At 39.3% G+C, this 26,454-nt stretch overlaps 1 protein-coding gene across 16 annotated transcripts in view; it reads left to right on the top strand.

The window, feature by feature from the left end:
• Positions 1-26,454, top strand: part of ENOX1 (ecto-NOX disulfide-thiol exchanger 1) — a 352,618-nt gene that overhangs the window by 297,235 nt on the left and 28,929 nt on the right. For all 16 annotated transcript variants that reach the window (XM_086881222.1, XM_086881220.1, XM_086881228.1 and 13 more), the window contains one exon: positions 12,904-13,088. In XM_086881222.1, coding sequence (XP_086737348.1) covers positions 12,904-13,088 — 185 coding nt within the window. The remainder of the gene's footprint in view (positions 1-12,903; positions 13,089-26,454) is intronic.

Raw genomic sequence — 26,454 nt, 5'->3', positions numbered from 1 at the left:
ACGCTATAGCAACCTAACATCTTCACAAAACCAAGCAGCCACTTGTGACAGCAGTCTAAATTTACATTTATTTTAGTGTTATTTTATTGACATTCTTAGTGTCTCCTTTTGACAGCATGTTAAAATATGTTTTGCATTCATGCTAGAACAAAATTAACAGCATGTTGTTGGAATGAAGATGATGGTTATAATTCTTGGAGATAATTTTAGCATATTTCATTTTGTGTAAATAGCATTAAAATAATAGCGAAAAGAAGCTCAGGTGCATCCTTTCTATTTGTAATTGAGAAAACAATGTACATTGAAAGTAATACTTTACAAGTCAGTGAAAACTAAACTGCTTTTATTTTCTTCATATTGGAATGAAAATATTTTTAAGAAAAAAAAATGATTTTGTTATTAGAATTTATTTCAAATCCTATATCTTTTATTATTACTTTTCCAATTCAGGATACGGGCTATAATTTTTCATTAGGTTTCATAAAACAGGGCATCATTTCCAACATGTAAACTTACAGTTCGATAGGGGATTGCCCTATTTAAATGGGACTTTTCTAAAACATAGGATAAAATATACATTGCCCCTTAGGAGGTTAAATAAAAAGGGAAAGAATAAACAAACACAAAGTGATGAAACAGTCTGAACTCTGTCCTCTTCTCATTGCACTTAATAATGAAACTCACATTGAATTGAATGGGAGCAGAAGCAAGCTCTGTATATTGATTTTTTCCATCCCCCTCCATTAAGAGTCCTGAAGTGTGGCTATAACATTGTTGAAGTGGGATGTTGGCAGCAAAATCAATAAAAGACAATATTAGAACATATGCTGTTTTCAGCTTCCTCACAATCTGATATAGCTTGTATTAGCATTCTTCTCCAAATTACATTTCATGCTTTCTGTAAAGTGACCTTCCTTACAGTGCCCTCTCCAATATAAAACTTCTGTACATTTTCTTTCATATTTAGCCTTCAATAGAATGAGCCCTATTTTTAACAGTGAAGGTGGTTGATTCTGAACAGAGTACAAAGAACAGATTCCTTCAAGAGTGGCTTCAGCCTAAATGCTATTTCTGACCTCCAATGAAAGATCATTTCTATTACTGTTTAAACTGAGATCTAGGGGTTACATTTTCTTAATCACGCTGCCCTTATTGCCCTGTTTTCAGAAGCCCTTCTCACCCTGGCATATTAGAGAAAGTTGCAGATTTGCTTGAGGTGAAGATTTAGGTGCCTTCTTACCTGCCACTATTTCCAAGAATCATCAGCCATTGCTAACATGTCAGAGGAGATAATGATCAGAAAGCAGAGTCTTTCTGATGTCAGTACAAACTTCTAAGCTCATAATTGCAGGTTTGGGGAGCGTTCTTGTGTCATGAGACATGCAAGGGTGGCTGAAGTTTCCAAAGCATTAAAAGCTTCCTTCTCAAAGCATGAATCTTCTACTTTCTCACGTGTCTAGCCGACTGGCAGTCCGTGGTGTGGTTTTGTGCCAGGAGATAAAAACAAACCTAGAAGAGTTCCTGCTTGAAGCTGTGGGGCTACAGAAATCCCCAAAATACTGCTAGTTTACTTTGGTGAATGAATCTCAGATTCAGAGGAGTTTCATGACGTCCTGCTCTTATTTTGGATAAAGGCCATCTCAAGAAAATAAGCTTCTTACTAATGACAAATATCCATAGTATAGCATTTTCATGACGAGTATATTGTGGGATTTGATTCATAAATTTGAAAGCCAAGTGGATTCAAAGCTGCTTGGAGGTGAGTGATCTTCTTTTAGTCTTATTTGGATTTAGATTCATGGCAGAGGGAAGAGAAGACAAAGAACTGTCCTCTAGGATGTGAAATGACAGACTGAAGAGTTAGATACTGCCCCATTTTATTCCAGTTCTCTGGTAGTTCCAGCAGGTGACTCCTTGAACACCAGCATACAGAAAAGTGTTTTGTTTTGTTGGTGGTGGTTTTTGGTTTTGTTTTCTTTTTAAGTTAGGATTTTTTACTGAGTTTTTTATTGTTTGTCTGCCTTTCAGTGGGCAAAATATTTTGCAACCTTTTTTTTCTTTATACGGCCCTCCAAATATTTGATGCATTGCAAGTTTTATTGGGTGCAAGAACTGTGCAAGCATGTCTTTACAGCACTTGGATCCAGTGATTGCTGGGCTGCTTCTACAACAACCAAGTGCCCACCTCACGTGTCAACCAGGTCCCTCTCTGGAGGTACTTGGGTGGTTGCTAGTTCCTAACACCACTTTGTTCATTGCTTCTTTGTCATGTGTCAGATACAGACTATCCCCCTTCTTCAATTTATCTGGAGACTAGTGAGCATTTTTAACAGTCAAGGAAGAACATGATAAAAAGCAATAACTCTCTCTATGTTGTTCTGAGATAGTCATCTGTCTCATAATGTTTTGTTGAAAGATTTTGAGATGTCTGTGCTGTAAAACCTTGATCTTACAAGCTGCTCCCTGATGGTTGGACTGTATGCACTCACGTTCTGCTCAACACCCGCAGATGAAATGTCCTAAGTCATGGCTTACTCACAAAATCTGTTACAAGGACTATTTCACACTTACCTCTTCAAAGCTACACACTCTGCAAATTTCAATAAAATTTCTGTTTCTGAAAGTCCTGGAAGTACCTAACTAAGCCACATAGAACACAGTTATCTGCAAGTTTGCAATAGGTTTAATTTTCAGAAGCTGAGAAAATACCTGCTAAACATGTTAAACTGTGGAAAAGCACAGAGGCCTCTATTTGCATATACTGAATATTGTGGAAGCAGAAGGAGGGGAGGAAAGGAGGTTTGGGCTTTCAGATACAGCTCTTCTGAACACTCTTCCATTCACATAAGGGATAAATTGCTCAAGAAATTGTCCCTGAATGTGAGGGTCAAAAATTACAAGCTTCATGTCATCATTTGCTTATGCCTTCTAAGGCATAAAGGGGTAAAAATGTATTCTCATTTAAAATCCATTTTTATCTAAGGCAAAAGTAACTGAGCAAGTCTTTCAGTACTATGCATGATTTTAAAAGAAAAATTAACTCAGCCCTCTAATCCACTACAAGGTCAGAGAGATAGCTGGATAAATGCCCTCCTGCAATTCAAGGTGCAATAGAATTTTTTTCAGAAGTGGTTTATCCTCCACATTTATAGAAAGCACTTTACATTTGTGAACAAAATTTGTCTATTATAAATCAGACCAATTCAAATCACCACAGTCATTCAAACCACTCAGATCAGCTCTTTCTTCCTTAATGAATGTGACAAATTGTGGGATTCACATGCACACTGTCAAGTTTGTTTCAAAGCAGCAATGGCATTTTCTTCATAAATCCTACAGATTATTTTTTTCAAGTTCTCGCAGTGATGCTGAGCCTGAATGCGGTTCCTAGTTCAAATGCCAGCAGCAGTGATGCAGCCATGTGTCTGTAAATGCCAGTGCTGATTAAGTCTGAATAAAAATATAAGAGGCACTTTGACTCCTAAGAAGTAACCATCAGTGACCCACCTACATGGAGGTTTACCTGTGTACAATAATCCTTGAATACCCGAAGTGATTTATGCATCACATGTACATGCACTCATACAATACCTTTGTGCAATATATATCAGGTTATGTAACATATATGAAACATTCAGCATTCATCAGCATCTCTTCTGCTATGCAGAGTTCAAATGTCTATGCCCTCAGCTGCGAAGCACCAGTAGACCAAGCAGTGTTTTTCATTGCTGGTGTGGGAGTCAGTCATCAGTACCACAGGGTATTTCCCCAGTCACCAGCACTTTTCTTATTTTCTTCATTCCTGCTCCCTCAAGACTAGAATCTCCTCTGCTCATTTTTAGTATTACATGAATACAGTTATTTTTAAAATGTTTAGTAGAGGAAAAAGCCACTTCTTTGCTAGCATCTTTAAAGAACAGTATCTATAAAACTCTTGTAACAGTCCTTCTCATCTAGGAAAAAAAAAGTAGAACCTCTAAAAGGGATTTATTATTTGATTGATCATATTTAACTGAGGTAGCAGTTACTGGTAAACACAAAGTTTAAAAAAATTCACCTCATCAGAAACCAAATACACTAATAAGAAATTAAGTGGCTTTTTGAATTTGAATCTGAAATTTTGAAAATACCTGAGAACTGCTACTATTTTTGATCAAAGTTATACTGCTGTGATGGCTTTCTTCCATCTTCCTAACCAACTCAACTCAAGTCCACCATCAGAGATGTCTGTGCAGAGCCACATCTTATCTTTCCTGTCTCCTCTTATACATATGCCAAGTCAGGTGGTATCAGTGCATATCATGGCAACCCAAAAAGTAGAGGAAGAAAGGGCCCTTTGCTTTAAAGAGGTGACCTGCAGAAAGTGGTCTCAATGGGCCAGATTAACTAGCAACTGTCAAAATATCATTTAGAAGCTATGTAAGGTTCCTGCTCTCCAAAGAGCTGCTGTCAAGTAAAATAAACCTAAAATGTGTCAGGCTTTGATATTATTGTAAGAACGTGGCCTCTTCCAAATTCCAAATATTCGTTTCAGTAATGTGATGTGACATCTTTGTAGGAAAAGTCCAAAATGCTTAATGCTGCAATTTACCTGGGACAGATCTGGGTAACAGGGGACTAGAGAATGTAGTGCAAAATAAGTATGAGTGAGGGAAGAGAGAAACATCTGACCATGTCAGGCAAGTGGGAATTACAAATGAGCAAATAGCTGGACTCATTAATTTAGAGCTGAAGATGAGCTGAACAGAACCAGTGCAAAGGTGAAAGAGAGAAGGGTACAAAAAGAGGGGTAGGAAGATTGGCTTAAAGTGGGAAATGAGTCTTGCATCTTTGCAACCTTTGGATCACTGTTCAAGTGGGTTTTCTGCAGCCACAAGGTCCAAATCAATTATCCCAAATGACCACTGGAGTCAATGATCACTTGTAAGACTGTTCCAAGTAATCTACATCTTTATTCCTTGGACTGGCTAAAACAGCTAGATTAAGTGGTCTTGTTAGTGTTTTTAATTGAAACTCAGGTTGTGAGAGCATGATTAAATTGGAAGAGCCAGTACTGATCCACAATCTAGAAAGTCTGGAAGCCACTACTCCAGAAACTTAAACCACAGGTGTTCAGTGATCTCTCTAAGCCTTTAAATAAATTGTTAGCTATCATGGGACTCATCATAATACCACTGGAGTTGGCAGAGCTGTTCTCTGGGGCATTCTTAGTCCCCTGCAGAGCCAGCATTTGTCTACATTTTTTTTTTATTAGTCCCAGCTGGACAGTAGTAGGTCCTCCCTTTCCCTGCACCTTCTCTGGTATTTGCAAAGAGATGTGCTTTATTATACAATAAGCCTTCCTAAATTACTGGTGAGCCACAGGTGTCATAAACCTAGGAAAGAGCAGTGATGTTGCTGATGTCTGCTAAGCAGGGAGAAATTTTGTTTCTTTTTAAAAAGAAGATTTTGTTTATTTTCAAAGAGAAACACTTTAATTTCTCAAATGTGAAGAGGTCTGTCCTGAATGGGATGGATAAAATTGCAATTAATAGACTCACAGAATCATTGCATGGCTAGTGTTGGAAGGGGCCTCATATATCATCTAGTTCCAAACTTTCATGGATCTCTTTTCCTTCCTTCCTGCCTTCCTTCCTGCCTTCCTGCCTTCCTGCCTTCCTGCCTTCCTGCCTGCCTTCCTTCCTGCCTTCCTGCCTTCCTGCCTGCCTTCCTTCCTGCCTTCCTGCCTGCCTTCCTTCCTGCCTTCCTTCCTGCCTTCCTTCCTGCCTTCCTGCCTGCCTTCCTGCCTGCCTTCCTGCCTTCCTGCCTGCCTTCCTTCCTGCCTTCCTGCCTGCCTTCCTTCCTGCCTTCCTTCCTGCCTTCCTGCCTGTCTTCCTGCCTGCCTTCCTTCCTGCCTGCCTTCCTTCCTGCCTGCCTTCCTTCCTGCCTGCCTTCCTGCCTGCCTGCCTTCCTGCCTGCCTGCCTTCCTGCCTTCCTGCCTTCCTGCCTGCCTGCCTTCCTTCCCTCCTTCCTTCCCTCCTTCCCTACCAAGTTTTGTGTGAATAGGAAACCTGAAAATAATTCTCATGATTATTCAGTTTGCACATCTGGTATCATCATGAATGTAACTGGTATAAAGAGCTTCTCTGCATTGAATATAGGCTGCATGGTAAGGAAAGGACTTTGAAGCAACTGCACCTGGATTAAACAGGTTTTGCAAAAGAGTAAATCTCCCTCCGAGTGTGCAGGGTCTAAACCCCACTAACATTAATGACAATAAACCTGTCTCATATAGGATAATTAGTGCCCTCAGAGTTTAAATTTGCAAGTACCAAGACATTCAAATGAAGTGTGCTTAGCAGTTGAGAATAATGTGGAAATCTCTTCATTGTTTGGTTGCATTATGTCTGAAGGAGGAAAGAAAACACTGTTCGTAGCTAGGTTAGCTTGTAATTGCTCCCAATTATTTATTTTTACACCATGCAAATTCTGTTTCTAGAGTTTATTCATGGAACTTAGCTAACTATTTCCAAGCTGTAAGCAAATTGTGTTTTTTTAAAAAAACTCAAGTGACATAGTTTATTTTTGCAGGAATGAGGGCAACTATGGGACAAGTATTTGTTAAAGAATGCATTATAGGAAGAAGGTTGCTTTCAATTGCTAATATCAGACATATTTTTATGCACTTGTCATTGACATCTGAGCTCTATGCTAATTATCAGGTATTTGGGGTGTGTCGATAAAGAGAAGCAAGTGTTCTCTGGGAACTCAAGACAATGGATCACTGGTAAATGGATCATTGGTAAATGATGATAAACAGCTTTAGATATTGGATGACTCATAGAATAGAAATCTGATATTATAGGATCCTGATATTGTGGACCCAAGAAGATGCCTCAAAGCAACCAAGGTGTACTTGCCAAGTCTTCCTCTATCTGAAAGTTTCTAGGAGAGCACAGAGAGAAGGGTCAGCTGTGACACTTGGTGCTGGAGATGTTGGTAATCACCTGTCCAGTTGCTTGGTGTCTCTCTTCACCTCAGAGGCCATGCAGCTTGCCATCTGCAATGAGGGCTGTGCCTTCCTTCCCACCACCTTGCACAACTCCTCCAAACATGACCTTCTCACACATCCCAAAGTGTAGGGCTGCTGACTGACATACACACACCCTACCATTGAGTGATCATAATGGGACTCCTAGACTCTAGCACAAAATTAAAATTTTCAGTGGGATGGAGCACTAAGCACAGTCTTAGAGGATAAAAGTGAATAAGGGGACAGTGGTCCTATGTAGTTATAATAATAGAAATACAGAATGGTTTAGACTGGAAAGGACCTTAATGATCCTCTAGTTACAATTTCCCTGCCATGAGCAAGGATGCTACCCACTGTATCTCCTAAGACAATCCGAACTGTACTTCTGCAAAGACTATCTTCCTAATGGCAAATGCCATTATTCTATAACTTACCCTGTTTTCTACAGCATCAAAACACAGTTCATGTCCTTCCAGATCCTCCAGAAACATTTTTCCTTGACGATTTTCACATGCTTGTACTACTTCACAGTTCACCTATTTGAAAAACAAGCAGGCTAGCTAGAGGCCAGGGATAACTTTTATTGTTTGTATTTATAGTTGTGAACTTTGTGTCCTTATTTTTCTCCACTCACATTTGTTCAGTCCCTCAAGCTGAAAACTCTGAAGAAGTAGCTGTGTCTTGCAAGATGGTTTTTTTGACATTGGAAATGCTCAGCAACGGGAGTGATGAAATAAATTACCTCAATATCCATTATTTTGACATGTTTTGATGCTTCTCTTTTTGCTGTTATCAAAAGAAACTTTATATCATGTAAACCTTCATTTTCAAGTAAGGAAATCTAGATAATGGCATTAGTAGGACTCAAACAGCAGGAAGGTTTGGGGGTAGGCATCTGTCTCACTATATCAATACATCAGTTACAGTTCAAAAACCCTGAAAAATTCTGCTGGTTAGACCAAAAGGCTGGACAAACATCACAGAAGTTTTCAGATTTATGATCTATTTCTGTAAAATATAGAAGAATCTCTAGGAAATATAAACTGTAGAAGAAATTCTTCTAGGAGGACATATGGAAAACCTTTACTCTGAATTTGCACGCAGGTTTTCTGTTATTTTTTTTAGCGTTTCTCATTTCTTTTTCAGATACTACTTTCAGATATTTTCAGGCTCTTGAGATAACTTACTGCTTATGCTTTTCAACCCAGTGTGTCCTCATTATGCAAATTAGCAGACTGTCATTAACATTAGCTGTAGTGTTATTAGGGCATCATCGAATGAGTAATCCACAGTGTGGGTGTGCATTGGTAGAAATGGTAGAAAATTTTGAATTCTCGCTAATGTCCTCAATAAATAAATGCATTCAGAGATGTGGGCTGTTAGCTTTATTTCCTGGCCACTATGACATGATGTGGGTCATAAAAGTCTACAATTACCCCATATCACCTGTGAAGACTTATTCTGCTTTGGCTCCTGTGGGCCCTGATATGTATTAGGTCAAATGCAGTCACTGAGTACCAGCTGAAAGTGAAAAGTACAGATCAGTGCTGGTCAGAAAGTACACACTCTCCTAGCTATCCAAGGTAGATGCTCTAGAAAAATAAAGTTAATTGCTTGTTTCTTCTGAGACATCCATCAATGAATATGTCCTTAGATTTCTAATCAGCCAGTCATTTCTTGTATTAAAAAGGGTGTCTTTTTGATTTGGACCTAGTTTGGATCCACTAATGGAGTCTATCTTGCCACTGAGGCTGTTGCTAAATTGAATATAGCACTTCTGCCTCAGCACAAAGAAATCACAGTAACCTCTTGGAAGTCTTTGAAATATGAGTGCAAAGGTTTCCCCCACATACATATGTCTAATCTTCCTTCAGCTGCTTCTCTGAGGCTGGCAGGTATCATTTTGCATCCCTCAGTGAAAATGCTGTAAAGAGAATATTGAGCTGTTTTCCAGCTGTGTTTGTTTAGGTAGGAATGTTTTCTTCTGCTTGTGGCACAGGCAGCTATTTGGGATTGTTGTCAGTTTTCTTTTGATATAGATTCCTTGTATATAGTTCTTCTGTAAATGCTTTCAGCATTCATTGTCTTCTTATCCAAAGATGTTTTTTAGTGTGCCTCAGAGAGGGATTTTGAAGATGAATATCTGAACTACCAAATGTAAAATTGCTTGAGATTAGATGAACAATTTTTTTTTCAACTTAAACTGCGCTTACCAGCTTTGTCAATGAACTCCTGACAAAAATTTATGCAAAATTTGAAAAAAAAAAACTTTTTAAAATTCTGATTCTCTTTCCCCCAAAATTCTCCTCTATTTTTAATTTAATATTCAATTAAGTGCCTTTCCTCTATATCCTATATAATAAATCACATTATCATTATATATAATTGCTGTAATTGAAATATAATTTAAAATAAATTATAGGATGTTTATATAGAATAGATATTTTGCTTGGAATCAAAAAAGACATTGATATGAATTCAGGGTTATTTTAAACTTGTTACACTAAAACATGAATATCTCAAAATCATAGTTATGTTAGGTCAACACAAGGAATGTGTCTGATGTTGTTTAAAAGAGTTACCCAATGTTGAATGAGCTGGACACCCTGAGGTCTGTCAGATGTCTTCCTTTTGTTTGACTCTCATTTTCTGTTAACCTTTCTGTCCATACATGTTAGGAACTAACTCTTTGTAGCTTTAAATTAAATAGGAAAATATATAACATGTAGTTAATGTTGTATCATTTATGGACTCTTATCTAAAAATAATTAATTTAAAAGCTTGTGGCCATTTAAAACTCTGTTACACTGTTGCTCTATGTGTTGCATCTTCCTTATTTAAGAACGTGTTTCTACCTTGGACCCTGTTGTTATTTGCTGTGTATGAGTGATTAATAATGTTGATAAGGCACTGTACACCTGAGGGAATCCTGCCTATCAGAAACATATCTCTCCTGTATTCTTATTCTCTCACTTTAGGTAGTTTGGATGTTTTCATTTTGTCTTAAAATAGATTGTAATGTCTTCTAGACCCAGCCTTTGTCTTCTGGTGTGTAAAAAAGAACAGGGCACCAGCCTCGGATGGAACTTCTTGGTAGCCCTGCAATGTAATTATTGTTATGCAGGTTCTAATATTATGTATTACATATATTTTTTTAAGTAATGACATAAGAGCATTCAGAGGTGAATCTCTGTTTTTGAACAGTAAAAACCTGCATTGCGTTCCTACAGGGTAAATGGGCAGTTACCTTCATTGCTCCTATGTATTGTGACTTGTTCCATTTGGATTAGTTATTTTTTGAACTCTAATAGGTTCGTCACATGCAGGTTACTAGCTTTTGTGAGATGTTGTGGCCCTTCTTATTTCTCCTATTTTGCTGACCCCATAGCAGACATCCCTTGCTGTCAGTAACCCCACTTAACAGCCTGAACTCACCTAGGAGTACAAAAAGGAGAAGAAGTCCTCCAATTAGGCTGTAGTGAGGCACAGAAAACAGTCAAGCAGCCTTTCCAGATAAGGCAGTCTGAACCTCAGCTCGCCCTGGGTCAGAACCCACATTTAAGTGGGGAAATACACTGGCCTCACGCCCCCACTTGTGCAGCAGCTCTCGGAAGTTTTTTGAGAGCTGGAATAAATGGTGAGCAGAAGGTGAGCTACTGCTGCCGAGCCACTGTAGAAACTTGAGTCCATCCCTGATGGTCTTTATTCCTGTTCTCAGGGAGCTGAAGGGTAGGCAGCTTCTGGCTAGAAGTTAGTGTTACATTAAAAATAAAAAATATATATAAATATATAAATATATAAATTTATATATATATTAATATAATATAATATAATATAATATAATATAATATAATATAATATAAATAAATATTTATATATATATAAATTTTATGAGAGTCTAATTGGTAGAAATTAGAGAGTGCAAATGACAGAGAGACTTTTCACCAGGGGCTGTAGTGACAAGACAAGGCAAGGGCAAACAGTTTATAAACTGAAAGGGGGTAGGTTTAGACTGGACATAAGGAAGAAATATTTTAGGATAAGGGTGGTGAGACAATTGCACAAGCTGTACTAAATCATCTTTAGAGGTCCATTCCAACACAAACTATTTAATTTTGACTTGAAATATTTTTTGGACTGATGTTTCTGTTTGCTTGGCCTCTTTTTTTTTATTTTTTAATCCTTTATTTTATTGTAGCTTGTTGACTCCTACAAAAATAAAAACTAAAAAATAGTTCATCCTCTTATTTTCCCATTGGACTCATCAGTGCAATTTCTTGATGGTAAATTTTCTCATGGAAGGATGATTACATGCTTTTCAGAACAACTTAATTTGATGTAACAATACTGTAACCATTGCTAAATCTTGCAGAGAGATTCTGTAAAGTACCCAAATTAAGCACGGTAGCCAATCCATGTCTGTATTTGAATAGTAGCTGACTGTACATTATTTTGAATAATGCATTTGTAATACTTTAAAATTAGTAAAAATTATCTGAGATGAAGGTAGATTTGTCCTACCAAAGATAAAACATTTTTATTGCTAATAAAATATTGTGACATTCTACCTAATTGCTGGTATAATTTCACAAATGTGCTGAATCATGTTATCATGGGGAACTGGGGACTCTTTATCTGCAGAAGGTCTAGTCTAGAGGTGCCTAGTATTAAATGGAGTTAATATGCAATTTCATATAATTTGGAGTTTAACCATACTTCTGTGGTAGGTGGGCAAAAAAGAATTCTGTGATACCAAGCCTGAAATCATTTAATCAGGAATGCAAATCAGTTGTGTGGTTCAGTTACCAAATGTTGATAGAACTGGCTATAGTAGATTGTTGTTTTTTAATTACAGCTACTCTGTTGTGTTACCAGGTTCCAAGAAGGAAAATAGCATGGTATAGCAGTTTGCTATGCCAAATGACCACTGCTCCTGCCAAATATAAATACTACCAGGAGTGGGTTCTTCTATAGGATGATAGCCACATCCCTAATTAATGAATGCCACCTTTCCCTATATGTATTTATGTTTGGATAATTTATTTAAATAATGTTCCTACTACATGCTTTATAGCCTTCTGCCTTTTGCTACACAAATTTTAGCTTATATTGCAGACTGTGCAAGTCATTTGGCAAATGTAATTTCCATCCCTGCATACTAATCGATTTCTTCACAAACACCTGCTATCAGTTATGATAATAAAAATGCCATTCTAAATTGAAAAGGGGCCAAATGGAGCTTCCTAAGGAAATGACTTAAGTGTCTTTCAATGCCTTTAATGTAGTAATGTTCTTGTAGTGCCAACACTTTTTTTCAGCATTTGCATTTTATATAATTTTTTTCTATTACATCATTTTTCTGTCTAAATGGTTCCTCATAACTGTTGCTGTGAAGTAGTTCATAGCAAGGCTGAAGAGAAATTTCCATGTTTCCTCTCTCAAGGGACTAAATCCAGCAACTTTACATTGGGAAAATTCCTTAGCACAGACCTGACTGGAACATCTGGCCACTGTGCAAGTATAAATACTAAATGGCTGTATCAATTCCTATAACATCACTGGGAAAAGGTTGTAAAGTTTGTGAGTGCCTTGCCCTTGGATTGCATGCCAGTTTCTTCCTAAAATATAAGCCTAAATTTAGCAGCCAGATTGCAAGTAGCATTTGAATTATCCAGGGTCACTTTATGGCTTCTTCCATCCCAGGAAATAACCTCCCAGCAACAATCCATGCCAGAACCTAATCATTTTCAGCTCTGCTGGGTCTTGTCTCAGCTCCGAAATGTCTCACTGGCATCCAGCTGTATTGTCATCTCTCCAGACAATGTCCTCTGTATTATTTGAAAAGAAACAATCCATTTGACTGATTTTTTCACATTTTCATTTTCTCTTAGCTCTAGCCGCCCAAGCATATGCGCTAAAGGAAGAGAACGACAGTCTTCGATGGCAGCTGGATGCTTACAGGAATGAAGTGGAGCTCCTGAAGCAGGAGAAAGGACAGCTCTTCCGAACAGAAGAAAGCCTTACGAAGGACCAGCAGCTGCAGTTCCTACAGCAGACAATGCAAGGCATGCAGCAGGTATTGCTAAGGAGGAAAAGAACAGATCTTCTGTTTTAGGAAAGTGGTACCAATGGGGTTCTGCTGTACTCAAGACTGTACATTAAGGTCCTGATTTCTTTTCAGAAAATCATGGGGACTTTAGATGGGGGAAAAGGGAGGAGAATTTGGGGATATATTTAGGCATAGTCATTTTAGGAATTCATAAACTGCAAACCCATTGATCATTCAAGAAAACTCCTTATGCATTTGCTAGTTATGAGCAAATTGTTCTGTTCCTCTTCTCACAATCCAGCTGGCCCCGGTATTGCACAGAAATTTTAAAAAAAAATTGTCTAATGTATCATAGTCAATGTTCTGTGGTGTCTTCATTTGCATTCATCTGCATCTTTTTTTCTGCTATTGTTCGAGAATGACTGAGATATCGGCATGTCCAGACTACCCTCCTTAACTTGCAAATCATTAGCAACATCAGTGCTGTTTCCTGAGCTATTATCATTTATGCTGACCCACGGATGTAACCTTTCCATTCAGACAGTTTTTAAGTGGTTTAGTGCAGCAAAAAAGCTTTTTCTCTGACACCAGTGAACAAGAAACTGCACTGTGTCTCTGCAGGGGCAAGGGGTGTCAGTTTATCATAATTATTATCCCTTATTTGTTAGTGTGCTCCTGACACTGTGCTGGGTGAGTCTTGGCAAGCACATCCAGACTGCTCCCACTGTGTTGTCTGACATGTCCACTGACACACGGGAGCCCTCATCCAGTGTGCATGTGTGTGCAGCATCTTCCCTGCCCAGGCACTTGTGTTCAGCTGGTACGTGACAGAGCACAAGGGCAGTGGCTCTCCACAGAACTGGGTTGTGCTCCCAGCTGGAGTGGAGCCTCACAGCCTGGTATGAGCAGGTTAGTTTTGCTTCCTTCATCTGTAGCATTGCACACGCTCCTCTGTCACCCCAGGTTATTAGATTCCACAAGGGGACAAGTTGTACCCGCTTCCAGACTGTGCTAAGCTGTTTTTGTATGGCAAAACCCAGGAGATACTCATTTACATATGAGCTGCCTTGTTGGGTTAGAAATTGCATGGCTGTCCTGGTACCTACCCATCGAATCCAGCAAATCTGCAAATCCCAGCTCACACCCAATGACAAAGCACAAGGCAACCCTACACACATATTGATATCAATGCAAGCCACTTTAAGCCTGCAAAGTTTTACAAAATCAGGGTGATTTGTTGGGTGGTGGAATAATTCTGACCAAAATGCTTTAAAAATTGAAAATAAGTAATTGATAATTCAGGAATAAAATCTTTCCCAGACTTCAGAATTAAGTCATTACTCAAAAATACTTGAGGTTTCTGTATTCTTTAGATAAGCTTTAGGTCTGTTCATGATCTTATCCTTATATAAATGGATACTTAAATATCATGGTTTTAATAAATTTAACACCATATGCAAAGATTGTGCTATATTTCATCCTGGTGCTAATTCTCCATAAAAATTAGTAAAAAATAGGCATAAAATACTACTAAAAAAAATTCTAAAGCCCTAGCACCCATTTGGCGTTATAATTTTCTGTCTGGTGTCTGGATAAAGTATAATCAAGTCTGTAGAATATAAATAGATTTTTATTGAACTTCAAGCAAATGTTAATAATGCAAATCAATAACACAGAGTGGCTGACTTATCTCTCTGTTCAGCTGTCCGTGGACACTGTAGTCCCTATTCCTCTGAGAGTTTCTGTGTTCGTGACAGTTTTACTGTGAGGTTCTCAATTTTTCTAGTTTGCCATCTCAGGGTCAGACCCACTTGCTCCCAGTGGGATATAATTAGAGATGGCCCAAGGAGCTGAAGAAGACACTACAGATAATCCAGTCTGACAATATGCTGAGGAGAGCAGCAACACAGAAAGCATGGGAGGTGAAGTTCAGAATATTTGGTGGGAAATTATCAGTCAGTTAAGCAGATGGATGAGGGTTTTGGATTTCAGTAATTAGCCATAGTCATGACATCCCATAACCTTTGTGATTTTCATGCAGTTAATGCATGAATATGTAGAAATAAACCTTTGATTTAGGTAGACTCAGTTTTATCTCAGCTTGGTTTTGTAAATGTTGAGAGACGACAACCTTAGCTGAAATCTGTCAGTGTAGCAGGTGCTCAGCATCTATGGAAATAAGTCTCACTATGAAATATTAAATATATATCCAAGACTTGAGTATAAATAATTTAACAAGAAGACCTGTATTCCCTTTTATCCTTTTGTATATATTAAAATTAATTTCAGACAAGGTAAACCGAATGCCACTGAATTCCTGAATCCTTCATATATGTCAGCATTAAAATTCACGTGTCTCCATCTTCTTTTCTCTTCATTCTCCCCCACTTTTTCATACACTTCTTATTCTAACTCTGAAAACAAGAGAGCAAGTGATTTGAGCTTCAGCCTGAAAAGCAGATTTATCTGAGAAAAATTGCATGCATTTTCAGAATCAAGACATTTTTTGTAAACATATTTGGTGCCAAACAATAGCAAATAACACAACACCAATGTATTTTTAATGTACTTCTACCATCTGGATGTTTTTCAGGATTCTTCCCTGTATTTGCAGGACTGATGAAATGGATGCTTATTTCCTCTTCTATCACTCCCACAGATCCAAAGAAGCATCAGGAAAATCACACAGATGTTTGCTTATGAAGTGTACCTTATGGACAGTAGTAGCAACCTCCTTATTTGCTGTGTCTAAAAAAAGAAAATCCTCTGGACTAATAACATTGAACTTATGGGGGTTTTAGTCAACTTCCTCCATAAAACTGTGTCACAGTTTAATTTCATACCCACTGTGAGATCTCAAACAAATGGAAATAATGTCTTGTATCCATGGTAACAAATGAGATACACTTTACCTGATTTTGAGATGGAAATTGAATTAACTTGTCACTGCTGCATAGGTGGTATTGCCTTCAATTTATTTCTATATGAGAACGCACATACCACTTTTTGAATGGCTCTTTTTCCAGCAGTGTTTGGTATGCTCTAAAAAAGTCTGTGATCACAAGAAAGGATGTTTTAGTTGTAACTATTTTTGCAACACTTCACAGCACAGCTGTAGGAATTTTTTTAATCTTGCCTCTCTATCTAAAATGTTTCACCAGATACATGACTAAAGGTAATGCAGAAAATATCACCTAGTAGTGTTGCTTAATGCTTGAAATTATAAGGCTCGATTTTTGGTGGCTATATAATTTCTCCAAATTTTAACCATTTAGTTTAGTGTATTCCATGTGAAATAGCAAGCAGAATTCTTTTGAAAAAATTTCTCAGCAAAATCTTTCAGCTATTCCAAGAACAAAGCATGGAAAATATACTTTTATTGTATATTGTCCATCAAATATAATTCTTGAAGAAATGTGCTTGCCACCTTTATGCTTTGAAACAAAGGCTCAGGATCTGACAGTGAGTCTCTATTGAATTAATGATGTATTCCAGATCCTTTATACAATATGTCTGAAACTCACACTGTTAGCAAGCCTTTGAAAAAATGTCAGTTTGCTGCGTAGGAGATGACACTCATTAGCATGTGTTTGAGTAAAGTTTGGATTTTTACTGGGCATCCAGGATTGTTCATGAACCACTTGCACAGCACAGCCATCAGTGCAATGTTTTAAGCCTTAAGTTAGTCCTGAGTCTACAGAGCACACCTCCTTTAGCATGGCTCTAATTTAACAAGTTAGCTCCACCTTTTTTGTCAGGCTTAACTGGCCAAGGCATGGGGCCGTGCTTGTGTAGCTGTGCTGATTCCTGAACTGATACATTTGCCAATAGGCTGGTAATTTTGCATGGTGCTTCATTGCATCATGTAAATGTAGGATAATGTTCTTTCCTCTCATAACTCCCTGAGCATGATGGGCTGAATTTAGCTCCTGCAGGCAAGGGTGTCATCCACAAATCCCCATTTAAATCATGCTTCCATCTGTGTTATGTCCAGGAAAGGTACACAAATGCCTACAGTTCTGCTATTGCACATGCTGGGCTGTGTCTGAGACATGTAAGAGGCACCTCATTGCCCCCAAGGAGCCTGATTCACTGGCTGGGCTTGTGATCACACTCCAAACAGTGACAGCACAGGCTCCCCTTCGCTGGCAGGGGTGCATTAATGCACGGGGTTATTGCAGGAGCAGGGGATGTGCTGCAGTGCCTCTCATAAAATTAGTGCTGAAGCTGGAAAGCCAGAACAAAGGTGACAGTCATGTGTGGCAGGTGTAGGGCTGACATAAAGGCTGACACGCTGCTAGGAGTGCCACCAACTCAGCTCAGCATGTGTCAGCATGAGACTGAACATATTCTGGCCCTGCTGATGACCCACATGGGTGTCACTCTGGTGCAGTGTGATAAAAGTCCACTTTTGTCTTCTTTTTATCCCCAGATAACGCCAATTTATTGTGAATTGCAATGCAGATTGTGAACCTGAACACTCAGAAGCCAGGAGCTGCCAGAACCACTGCCTGTGCATTTTTCTTTGTATACCTCAGAGACCCTTCCCCATTTGGTGCCGCAGGCAGAGAGTACACAGTTAATCATCACCTGTTCAATACCTTCCTGTCCTTGCTGTTCAATATGCAACTCAAGGTCTTTCTGCAAAGGCCACATTGCTCCTGGCATTCCCTACCTACTGAGGACTTACTTTTGCAGTTTACTAATCATTTAACATGTAAAATAAATAGCATGTGCATCTGAGACTGATACACCTTTTTTAAAGAACTCTGATAAATGCCAGATGACCAGAAATCATAAAATCACAAAATCATTTAGGTTGTAAAGAAACTTTAAGATCATCAAATCCAACAATTAAGCCAGTATTGCCCAGTCCACCACTAAGTCATGTTCCTAAGCACAGCATCTACACATCTTTTAAATACCTCCAGGGATGGTGACTCCACCACTTCCCTGGGCAAAAGCTTGACAACCCTGTCGGTGGAGAAATTTTTCCTAATATCCAGCCCTAAACCTCATTTCAGGCTTTGAGTGTTCATGCAGGGTAGGACTGTTTTGTCTGTGATATGCCTCACTTTTGAGGTTGGGAGGGTAGGAATTGCTGCTGGAGTGCACTGCAGCTCCCTCTTTACGCTCATTGCTCCCTCCAAGGAGAGTGGTCAGGGTACGTATTTGGTGATGTGGACTGTGGGGAGCACACATTTTCCACAGTTCCATCATGGGGAGACAGGTTACAACCCTTTTGTCTAATTGAGGTGTCACAAGGGGCCTCTATCAGCTTTTTCAGCAAGACCATGTACCTCTAAAATATAGTAACTCTTCTGAGTAGAAAATCCAAAGGTAACTAGTGCTAGCTTCACTATGCTGCCTTTGAAATTGATTGAATTTCTACCATTCCCAGCATTTAGAGCAGAGCCAATCCATTTTCAGATGGAGCTAGCAGAATTTTTTTCTACAAGCAAAGATGGCACTGCTGAGGTATTTCCTTCCCTTTTTTCCTAGCTTTTTTCTCATACAAGTAGTAGAATTTAATATTCCCATGGTCCACACTCTTTCAGTGGGAGCAGGGACAAAAAGAACATTTCTGTTCAGGAGGTTGCAACAGACAGTAGGGGAGGGCATTGTGAGGTTTTTTTTTTCCTCATCAGTCTTTTAACCAATCTACCACCTATTAAGTTCCAGTAAGCCTCAGCTGGCATTGGGGTCTGCAGGTCTCAGATCCTTCACACATGTTGTTAACTGTCACAGCCATTCCTTTTTGTCACATACAAACCTTCTGAAATGTCAGAAGCCACAGACACAACTGCTGGTGGCTGAAAATTGCTGAATCTGGTGCTTTGTAAGTGCCATGGCCATTATAACAATGATATACCTTTAAATATACAGTTTCTAGTAGGAGTTTAGTGCTGAAATTAAGATCATTGTTGAATAGATGGAGCATGTTATGGCTGTATTTATTAATATAGCCTAAGTGCAGAGGAGATTTGTGGCCTTTTTTTATTCCATCTACCTCTTGCTCACCAAACACCTATTCAGCATACAACCCAACCAATGCATACTTATGCACAACTATAAACTGATTCTTCTCCAAAGCAGCATTAAAGAAGAATAAATATAAGAGATAAAAAATAAATATCCCTTTTATTTGCATTTTACCTGGTAAATAAACAGAGTGGAGTAATTACTGTGGAAATGTTTTCAATTGCTACTCTTGCCTCTTGCAGTATGAATTTCACTTAGATTTTTTTTTTTTTTTCTGTAAAAGTGGCACTGGAGTAGTAATACTCCATAACCTTATAGGGAATAACCTTATTCCAGTACTGATAACCTTATAGGGAATGGTTACAAGTTAAATGTGAGGGACTGGATTCAACCTACAGATGTTCACTTCCATGCCTGTTCCTTCTCTCACCCAGTGGCTGATATTTTGAAAACTGCTTAAGAAATATGTGATCTCCCAGGACATAGAGAAATGTTCCCAAAAGTGTTGTCTTAATTCTCTGGTGCTTTTCAGGGCTCTGTACAGTCCAATCCATGTTTAAACTTCCAGAAAACACTTACTCCTTTGATTATATTAAAAAAAAAAAAAAGAAAAAAGGAGCAGCTGGCAATTAAGTGCTATTTATTTACCAGATCTCAGACAAGCCAAATGGGTTCTCTTCTCTGTTTAACAACCTTTCTTTATTGAAAGTAGTGTTTGATTTCCCACTTCTGCAACCACCACTTCAGTAATATTAGGGGAGTGTAAATAAGGGCCCACAGATACTTTAAGCACCATATTCCCAACAGCTGTTCTAGGGGTAAGATGTAGGAAAGTAGCATCTTTTTTCCTGCTAGTGCTGATAAAGCTAGATTGAGATTGGCAGCAAGAATAAACCCTTCACTGAGAAATAATTGGGTGCACACATTTTATTTATAATATGAAATAAATCAACTAATATCTTCATTAACATGCTTGTGTAGTCTAGTGGTGGTAAAGGACAAATCTTATAAGTTTTACAGTCCAGTGATCTTACATGAATTTTTTAAAAGATCCTAAATACTAGCATTGGCTTGCTGATTAGAATTTTCAGATGTGTTTGATGCTATCAGTGCTAAGAACCTTGTTGCCATTACTAGGAATTGTGTTTCAGTGGAAATTACACTGGGTAAATTGATTCTCTTCCATAATATTGCTCTTCTAATCAAATTTTTATTCCCCATCAAAATAAATAAAATATTTTTTGTTGAATATTAAATCAAAATTTAAAAGATCTGTGCTGGTTTGTTGAGAAAAAGCATGCTGTATCATGCTCATTTTCAGTCCCATGAAGGAAGAAATGGGATCACACTGCAAAAATGCCATTAACTGGTGGAGAGTTATCCACGATGGACAGTACAAGTGAAAGGCTGAAGATGTTGTTATGACTAGATAATCATGTCTTCCTTTGACTGTGCATCATGCAAGGTGCCACCTTGTTGCCTTGGAGGACAGATATGAGAGCAGAGGGAACATGATGCTCATTTGGGATCAGCCTGCTTTCTCGGATCAGGATCAGGATCTACTCACCTGCTGTCAGTAAAGTCAAGGACTATGTGATATTTCAATCACCTCATTTAGCAAAGAAATAAGGGAGCTTTATTGAGGTACAATGGGCTTTTGTCAGATTTCTTCCCTTCACAGGCCAACACCAAAATAAGGGACCTTGCATAACTTGCTGTGAAACCCAGAGCCCAGAGAGGGATCCCTGATGCTATAGAGCTAAATGTCTTATTAGTAAATTTAAATTCTGAGATGAAGGATTGATTCTGTAAGGTTCCTAAGGACTTGGTCTTTTCTTCATTTGCTTCAAAAGTCCATAGATGACTGAAGACAACTTGTCTTTCTTGATGAGTAAGAGTTACATTGAAAATTACGTGGCAGAGGAAAGCTGTAGGCTGTCTCTTAAACCATTCATTGCACCACCCATGTTCTTTGCTGCCCAGCTCTTAACACTACCTCTTGTAGCTGGTGTGGCTGAATTTCTAAGCCTCAAAAAAACAAAAGAAATTGAGAGCTAATTCTCTGATATCTATCAACTTTTCTCTAGAATCCTAGAAAAACTGAAGTCAGAAGGCACATCTGAAGGTCATGTACACCTCTGCTCAAAACAGGGGCATCTCTGGAGTCATCTCAGTTTTGTTCAGGACCTTGTCCAGCTATGGTCTTGGTACTCCCAAGGATGGAGAGTCCACAGCTTCTCAGAGCCCTTGCTTAAGAGGCTGGCCACCCTCACTGTGGAATATTTTCCTCCTGTGTAATAAAAATGTTTCTTGCTGTCTATTTGTCCTCAAACCTTACTGAAGAAAAGCCTGACGCCACCTCCTCTGTCCCTCTAGGTAGTTTCAGCATGTCTGTGTCCATCTGTCTGTTTTCTCTTTTGGTTTATTTCTTGGGATACAGGCCTGCCTGCAACTACTCTGAGCACTGTAGAGCTTTAGAACCTCTGGAGTCTGTCTAATAGCAGGGGAAGGGAAGCATGGCAAACATTCCCTAAGGAAGCAGCTGCACAAGTTTGTTCTTTAGTGGTGCCATATGCATTCCTCCATCAGGTGTGTGTCCAGGTCCCCAGCCCCCTCTGAGGTGGGTAACCTGCGGAGCAAACATGTTCAGCGTGGTCTTTGCCTCTGGCCAGAGGCAGGAAAAGCCAGGAAAACTCACTTTGCAGGTGAATGCCGGTCAAGCAGGAGCTGGGCTGTTCATCCAGGTGCAGCTCTTCAGCAGCTCTCTTTTGTCATTGCAAACCCCACAATCCATCCAAACAGTGCCATCCATGCAGCCAGGGATACAGCCAGTCTCTGAGAGCTGGCAGGGGTGAGAAACTGCACTATTACACTGTGTTTCTTTTAAATCCCTTAAAAATCCCAAACCCGCCGCCATACTCTTTGTTTTAATAACGCCTTGCTGCAACATGGCTAACTTCCTTGAGGGCTCATTTCTAAAGCTTCTTTGACTTGTCTTTCACATTCTCCTGTTTCCTTGGTGATTTGTCAGGCCTCATCAGCGTCTTGTTACTAATGCATATTTGCTCAGCTGGGAAGTCACTTTCTCATTATTCAAGCCTGCCATGTGCTGGCCATTTGTGATATGAAATCTTGTCTGTCTTGCAGAAAGAGAAAGACACTCTTCCAGACAGTCCATGGGAGTACTGGGAGAGGGATTTTTATTTTTATTTTGCAAATAGTTGATTTCATTTTAATTATTTTTTTCTCTTCCTCTACCTAAGGAAGATTCTGAAAGGAAACATTTGCCATCCTATCCCTCTGTATTTGTGAACAGCTTCTAAGAATTTCAAAACGCTCATTTCCTTGCGATTTTTGTCATTTTCCATTTGGCAAACTCTGAACTTATTTTTCTTTATATAAAATAAAGTTAGAAAAGATGGAACAAGGTTTTACTTGGGGAAAAAGAAAAAAAACAATAAAACGTAAGAAATTGCTATCCTAAGTGAGTGCTTTAATTTTTAGGTGAACTCTGCAGGCATTTGAATGCCTGTGGTTTCATACTTCTCAGCTCTCTGATTCTTGTGTAGGTTCAGGGAAAGGACTCCACTTTTTCACAAGTGAGTTCTGCTTCCCATGGCTACTGTTTTACATGCATGCCTTGGTTCTTTTAGACTGAAAAAAGTAGCATTGGTTGGGATTGGTAGCATTGGTTGGGATACAGCCTGCCAATTTGAGACAACTTTCACCTTCTTTTTAGTCATGAATAGTTACTCCTTTTTAGTAATGATCCATTTTTCCTGTATAGGGATAGATCTCCTATAGGTAGCAAGTGGAGAGTAATATGAGTAATGTTTCATCCTACACATTATGTGGGCAAGAGAATCCAGTTTGCCCGAGTTCACTGAGTGTTGAAGATGACCATTCAACTGAGTTGGCTCAGTTAAGCTGTGTAAGAGCATCCCTGTTTGACTGATACACTAATTTCAGAGACCTTTAATGGATAGCATTTCTGGACATTCTGCAGCTACTCCATAAATGGGAGAGTCTGTGCCTCCTTCTTGTGGCTGAACAGGCTGAGTTTGCTGAAACTGCCTGCACAACCTGTGCTCGATGTCAGCACTCCCACCTCAGAGGTGTTCTTTCGTCTGCTCCTCCTCACTGCCCTTTCTTTAAGATCTTTATGACCTTCACATACTTTATTTCCAGCAGCTGTAGCGAAAATCATAAACAAAATAGCAGGGGCAGGACCATTCAGCAGTATAACTGCTAAACTTGTGGAAAATGCTGCTTTTCCTTTTTCATTATTCTGTCAGCCTTACAGCATCCTAAGTACAGCCCCAGGGCCTGTGGTCGCTTCTGATCTGCCTCCCTTTTCTTTGCGTGCAAAGTTGTTGGTTTCATGCTGGAAATCATGCTTTCCTTATGGGATCCTTGTCTGTCCAACCAGGCTTCGGATGCGACCACCCTTCTAGGTATGTCCATATTTTATATTCAAATCCACACTGCCTTTTTGGGGAGCAATGAAGAGCTGTGGGCAGGGAGGAGGAGAGGAAATAGGAGTGTTTCATGGCTGCACAATGCTACACAACAGCAAGCCATTACTTTCCCTTTAGGACTTCTCATACATTCCAAGGCAGTGTGTGCTGCTCAGTTGTTAGCATTCTCGGCCACACTGGTACTGCATTGTACACAGCCTGAGTAATTCAGCTGGCTTCAATAATGCCATCTATATTTAATGTTTCAGAAGCTGCGAAGATTGGTTTAAGATGGTAATTTTCTGTCTATGCTTTTGAGATCTATGCAATATGGGTGGTACTGAACTGTCTCTGGCAGGGATTCAGCTCTGGAGTGGGAATGCGTGAAAAAAAAATCAAAATAAAACACACACCCTCTTTTGCCCTACATAATGGAATTAGCTACAGGCTTATTATGTACAGGGAGGATTTGGTCCTCGTGAATGAAGGAAGATTAACACTCAATAGTGATATCTACCATTTCTACACAGACTAGTTCCAGAGTAGCCATTGGAAGCAATGTCTTCCATTTTTTGGGGGGTCTGAAATGCATTGATTGATCTCTGGACAGGCAACCAGGAGGTTAATTCTTTCTGGCTTTCCTATCTCCTCTTTGGAAATACCAGTAAGAGGATATTAGTGATGTCTGCAAGTCTGATCTTGTCTGATCTGAGCTGCTACACAGCTCCATCTCCTAGGGTCAAGCTGGCAGTCATGGTGACAAACACTTTTGGTTGCACATAGACCAGCTGAGCTTCCAGGCTGTTACTGGTGGAGCTCTGCAGGTGTCTCTCTCTTCAGGATCATCAGAGCTGCGATGAGCTCTGTGATACGCTTTTCTGCTTCCCGACACTTGCCTTTTGGTTCAGGGAGAAGACGCATAACATGCAGGGCACCCTTGCAGACCCAAAGTATTGCACACAGGGGACATGGAATAAAACAGAAATATGAGCCAGATATTTCCTGGCTGTAAATCCATGAAATCAATTCTTTGCCTGATAAAACCGGGAAACTTCTGTCTGAATGCTGTGTCACAAAGCTGGGAACATCAGGGCTTAAATGGAATGGCCAGAGATGTGAGACAAAATGGAAAGAACAAACACTTGCGTAGCTGTGGTGAGCACTGGTGCAGTAGATCAGCTTCCTACACAGGGAAACTGGCAGAAAGGCTGTGTGAGATGGCAAAGTAGGTGGAACAGTATCAGACAGCATAATCACTGGAAGCAAGAATAAGTTTTTATTTTGATTGATGGTGGTATATAGTTGCGAGAAATTTCAAGGGCAGAAGAAATATCTATAGGATCAATTTTTAATAAGCAGATATATGTATGAAAAACAAAGTAATTTTGAATAATTAATACCTGCATCTTGGCATCATTCATTATAATCTTTATGGAAAGCCTGTCTGCTTATAAGCAGGCATGACAGCAGTCCCTTTTATGAAACTTGTCTCATTTCTGCCAGTGTAAGATCCTTTTCCCATTTGCTTCTAACTTTGCCAAACATCACGTGTTTGTGCTGAAATTTTTCAGGCTGTTCATCTGTCTTAGGCTGATATTTTCTTTCAGTCACATTTATTATTTCTTCATTTTCCAAAATGAGACTAAAAGAGAAAAATACGCAGTTTGGCAGGTACAACTCCTTGTTACAACTTCTTGGTGGCAGCATCAACCACTCAGGAAAAAGAATTATCCAAAACCAACCCATGCAAAATTAGCAGGTTCTGCAGCTTATAGAGATAAATATGAGGGAGAGAAAAAGAAAGTTAAACCCCCAAGGGATGGCTCCAAATTTTAATAAATTTTGACATCTCTGGAGGTTGAATGGGAAGGTCCCAGTCCTGTGAATGAAAAATGTTATGTATGACTGGGAATAGGATATCTTAGTTACAGTTACTCTGCTTTCCACCCCTGTGAAAATAGGACACATTTACTGTCTTTGAAGCCTATGCACACACAGTAAACCTTCAATAGTTGACAGTTTAACCACTAAGACTGCTCGAAGGTTTTATCTCATATCAAGCGCTTTGTAGTTCATACTCCAATAAGAATGCACATTCTTTTACCCCAGGGAAACTGAGAATGTTGGATATTTTCCTGGGATTCCTGTTCCTTGCTGGTCCAGAGCCAAGTACAAAGATGCAAAGCATCACATCTCCCTCTCTCTCTCATGCTTTCAGTGTCTTCCACACCAATTCCTCCCATACTCAGACAGTTTTGGAAAAATTGCCTTAAACGCCAAACAGGAAAAGTCAGGGTCAAAAGAAGAGATATATAATTAGGCTAAATCACAGTGGGAAATCACAGTGGGAGATGTGAAAATAAAACAGTGGAAGTTTATGAGCTGATCCACAGTAAGCAAAATATGGCCATGGGAGAACCATGGAGAAGGGGTGGGTGGGATAGAGAAGGAGGTTTAAGTTCAGTTGTGTAAACAGGTTCTACCCAAGAGTCAATCTTAGTTTCCTCTTTGTAACAGTCATTCAGTAGTAAAAGGTTATTCAGGGGCAAGATGAACTGAAAACTCGCTTGGTATCTCCCAGATGTGAATTTATGTTGTTCAAAAGGATGGCCTGTAGGGTTTCTCCCAGAAGCTAGAGTAAAATTCTCTCAAGCAGGATCAAGGTGGAGTCTGGTCACACTGGTGCCATATGGAGACATAAATGCTCAGAGAAGACTCTGAAATAGGGCCCAAGACTCCTCTCTCATGATATGTTCAGGTGTGTGAAGTCAAACAGGTTGCAGCTGCAAAGGAGAGGACATCTAACCAGCTGCTATTAGGTGTCTCCTTATCACACCTCAGTGTTCCAGCTAGTGACCATTGAGAGGGCTTACGGCATCTTTCTGGTGTCCTGTGCTCTCTGCTTCTCCTCTGAGGACTGGGGTCCATTCTTTCTAAATTGCAGACATCAGCTA

Source organism: Cyanistes caeruleus, chromosome 3 (genome assembly GCF_971803275.1).
Source record: "Cyanistes caeruleus chromosome 3, bCyaCae1.hap1.1, whole genome shotgun sequence".
NCBI classification, from domain to species: Eukaryota; Metazoa; Chordata; class Aves; order Passeriformes; family Paridae; genus Cyanistes; species Cyanistes caeruleus.
Note: the sequence above shows the minus strand (reverse complement) of the source record. Positions and strands in the feature narration are given on the sequence as shown.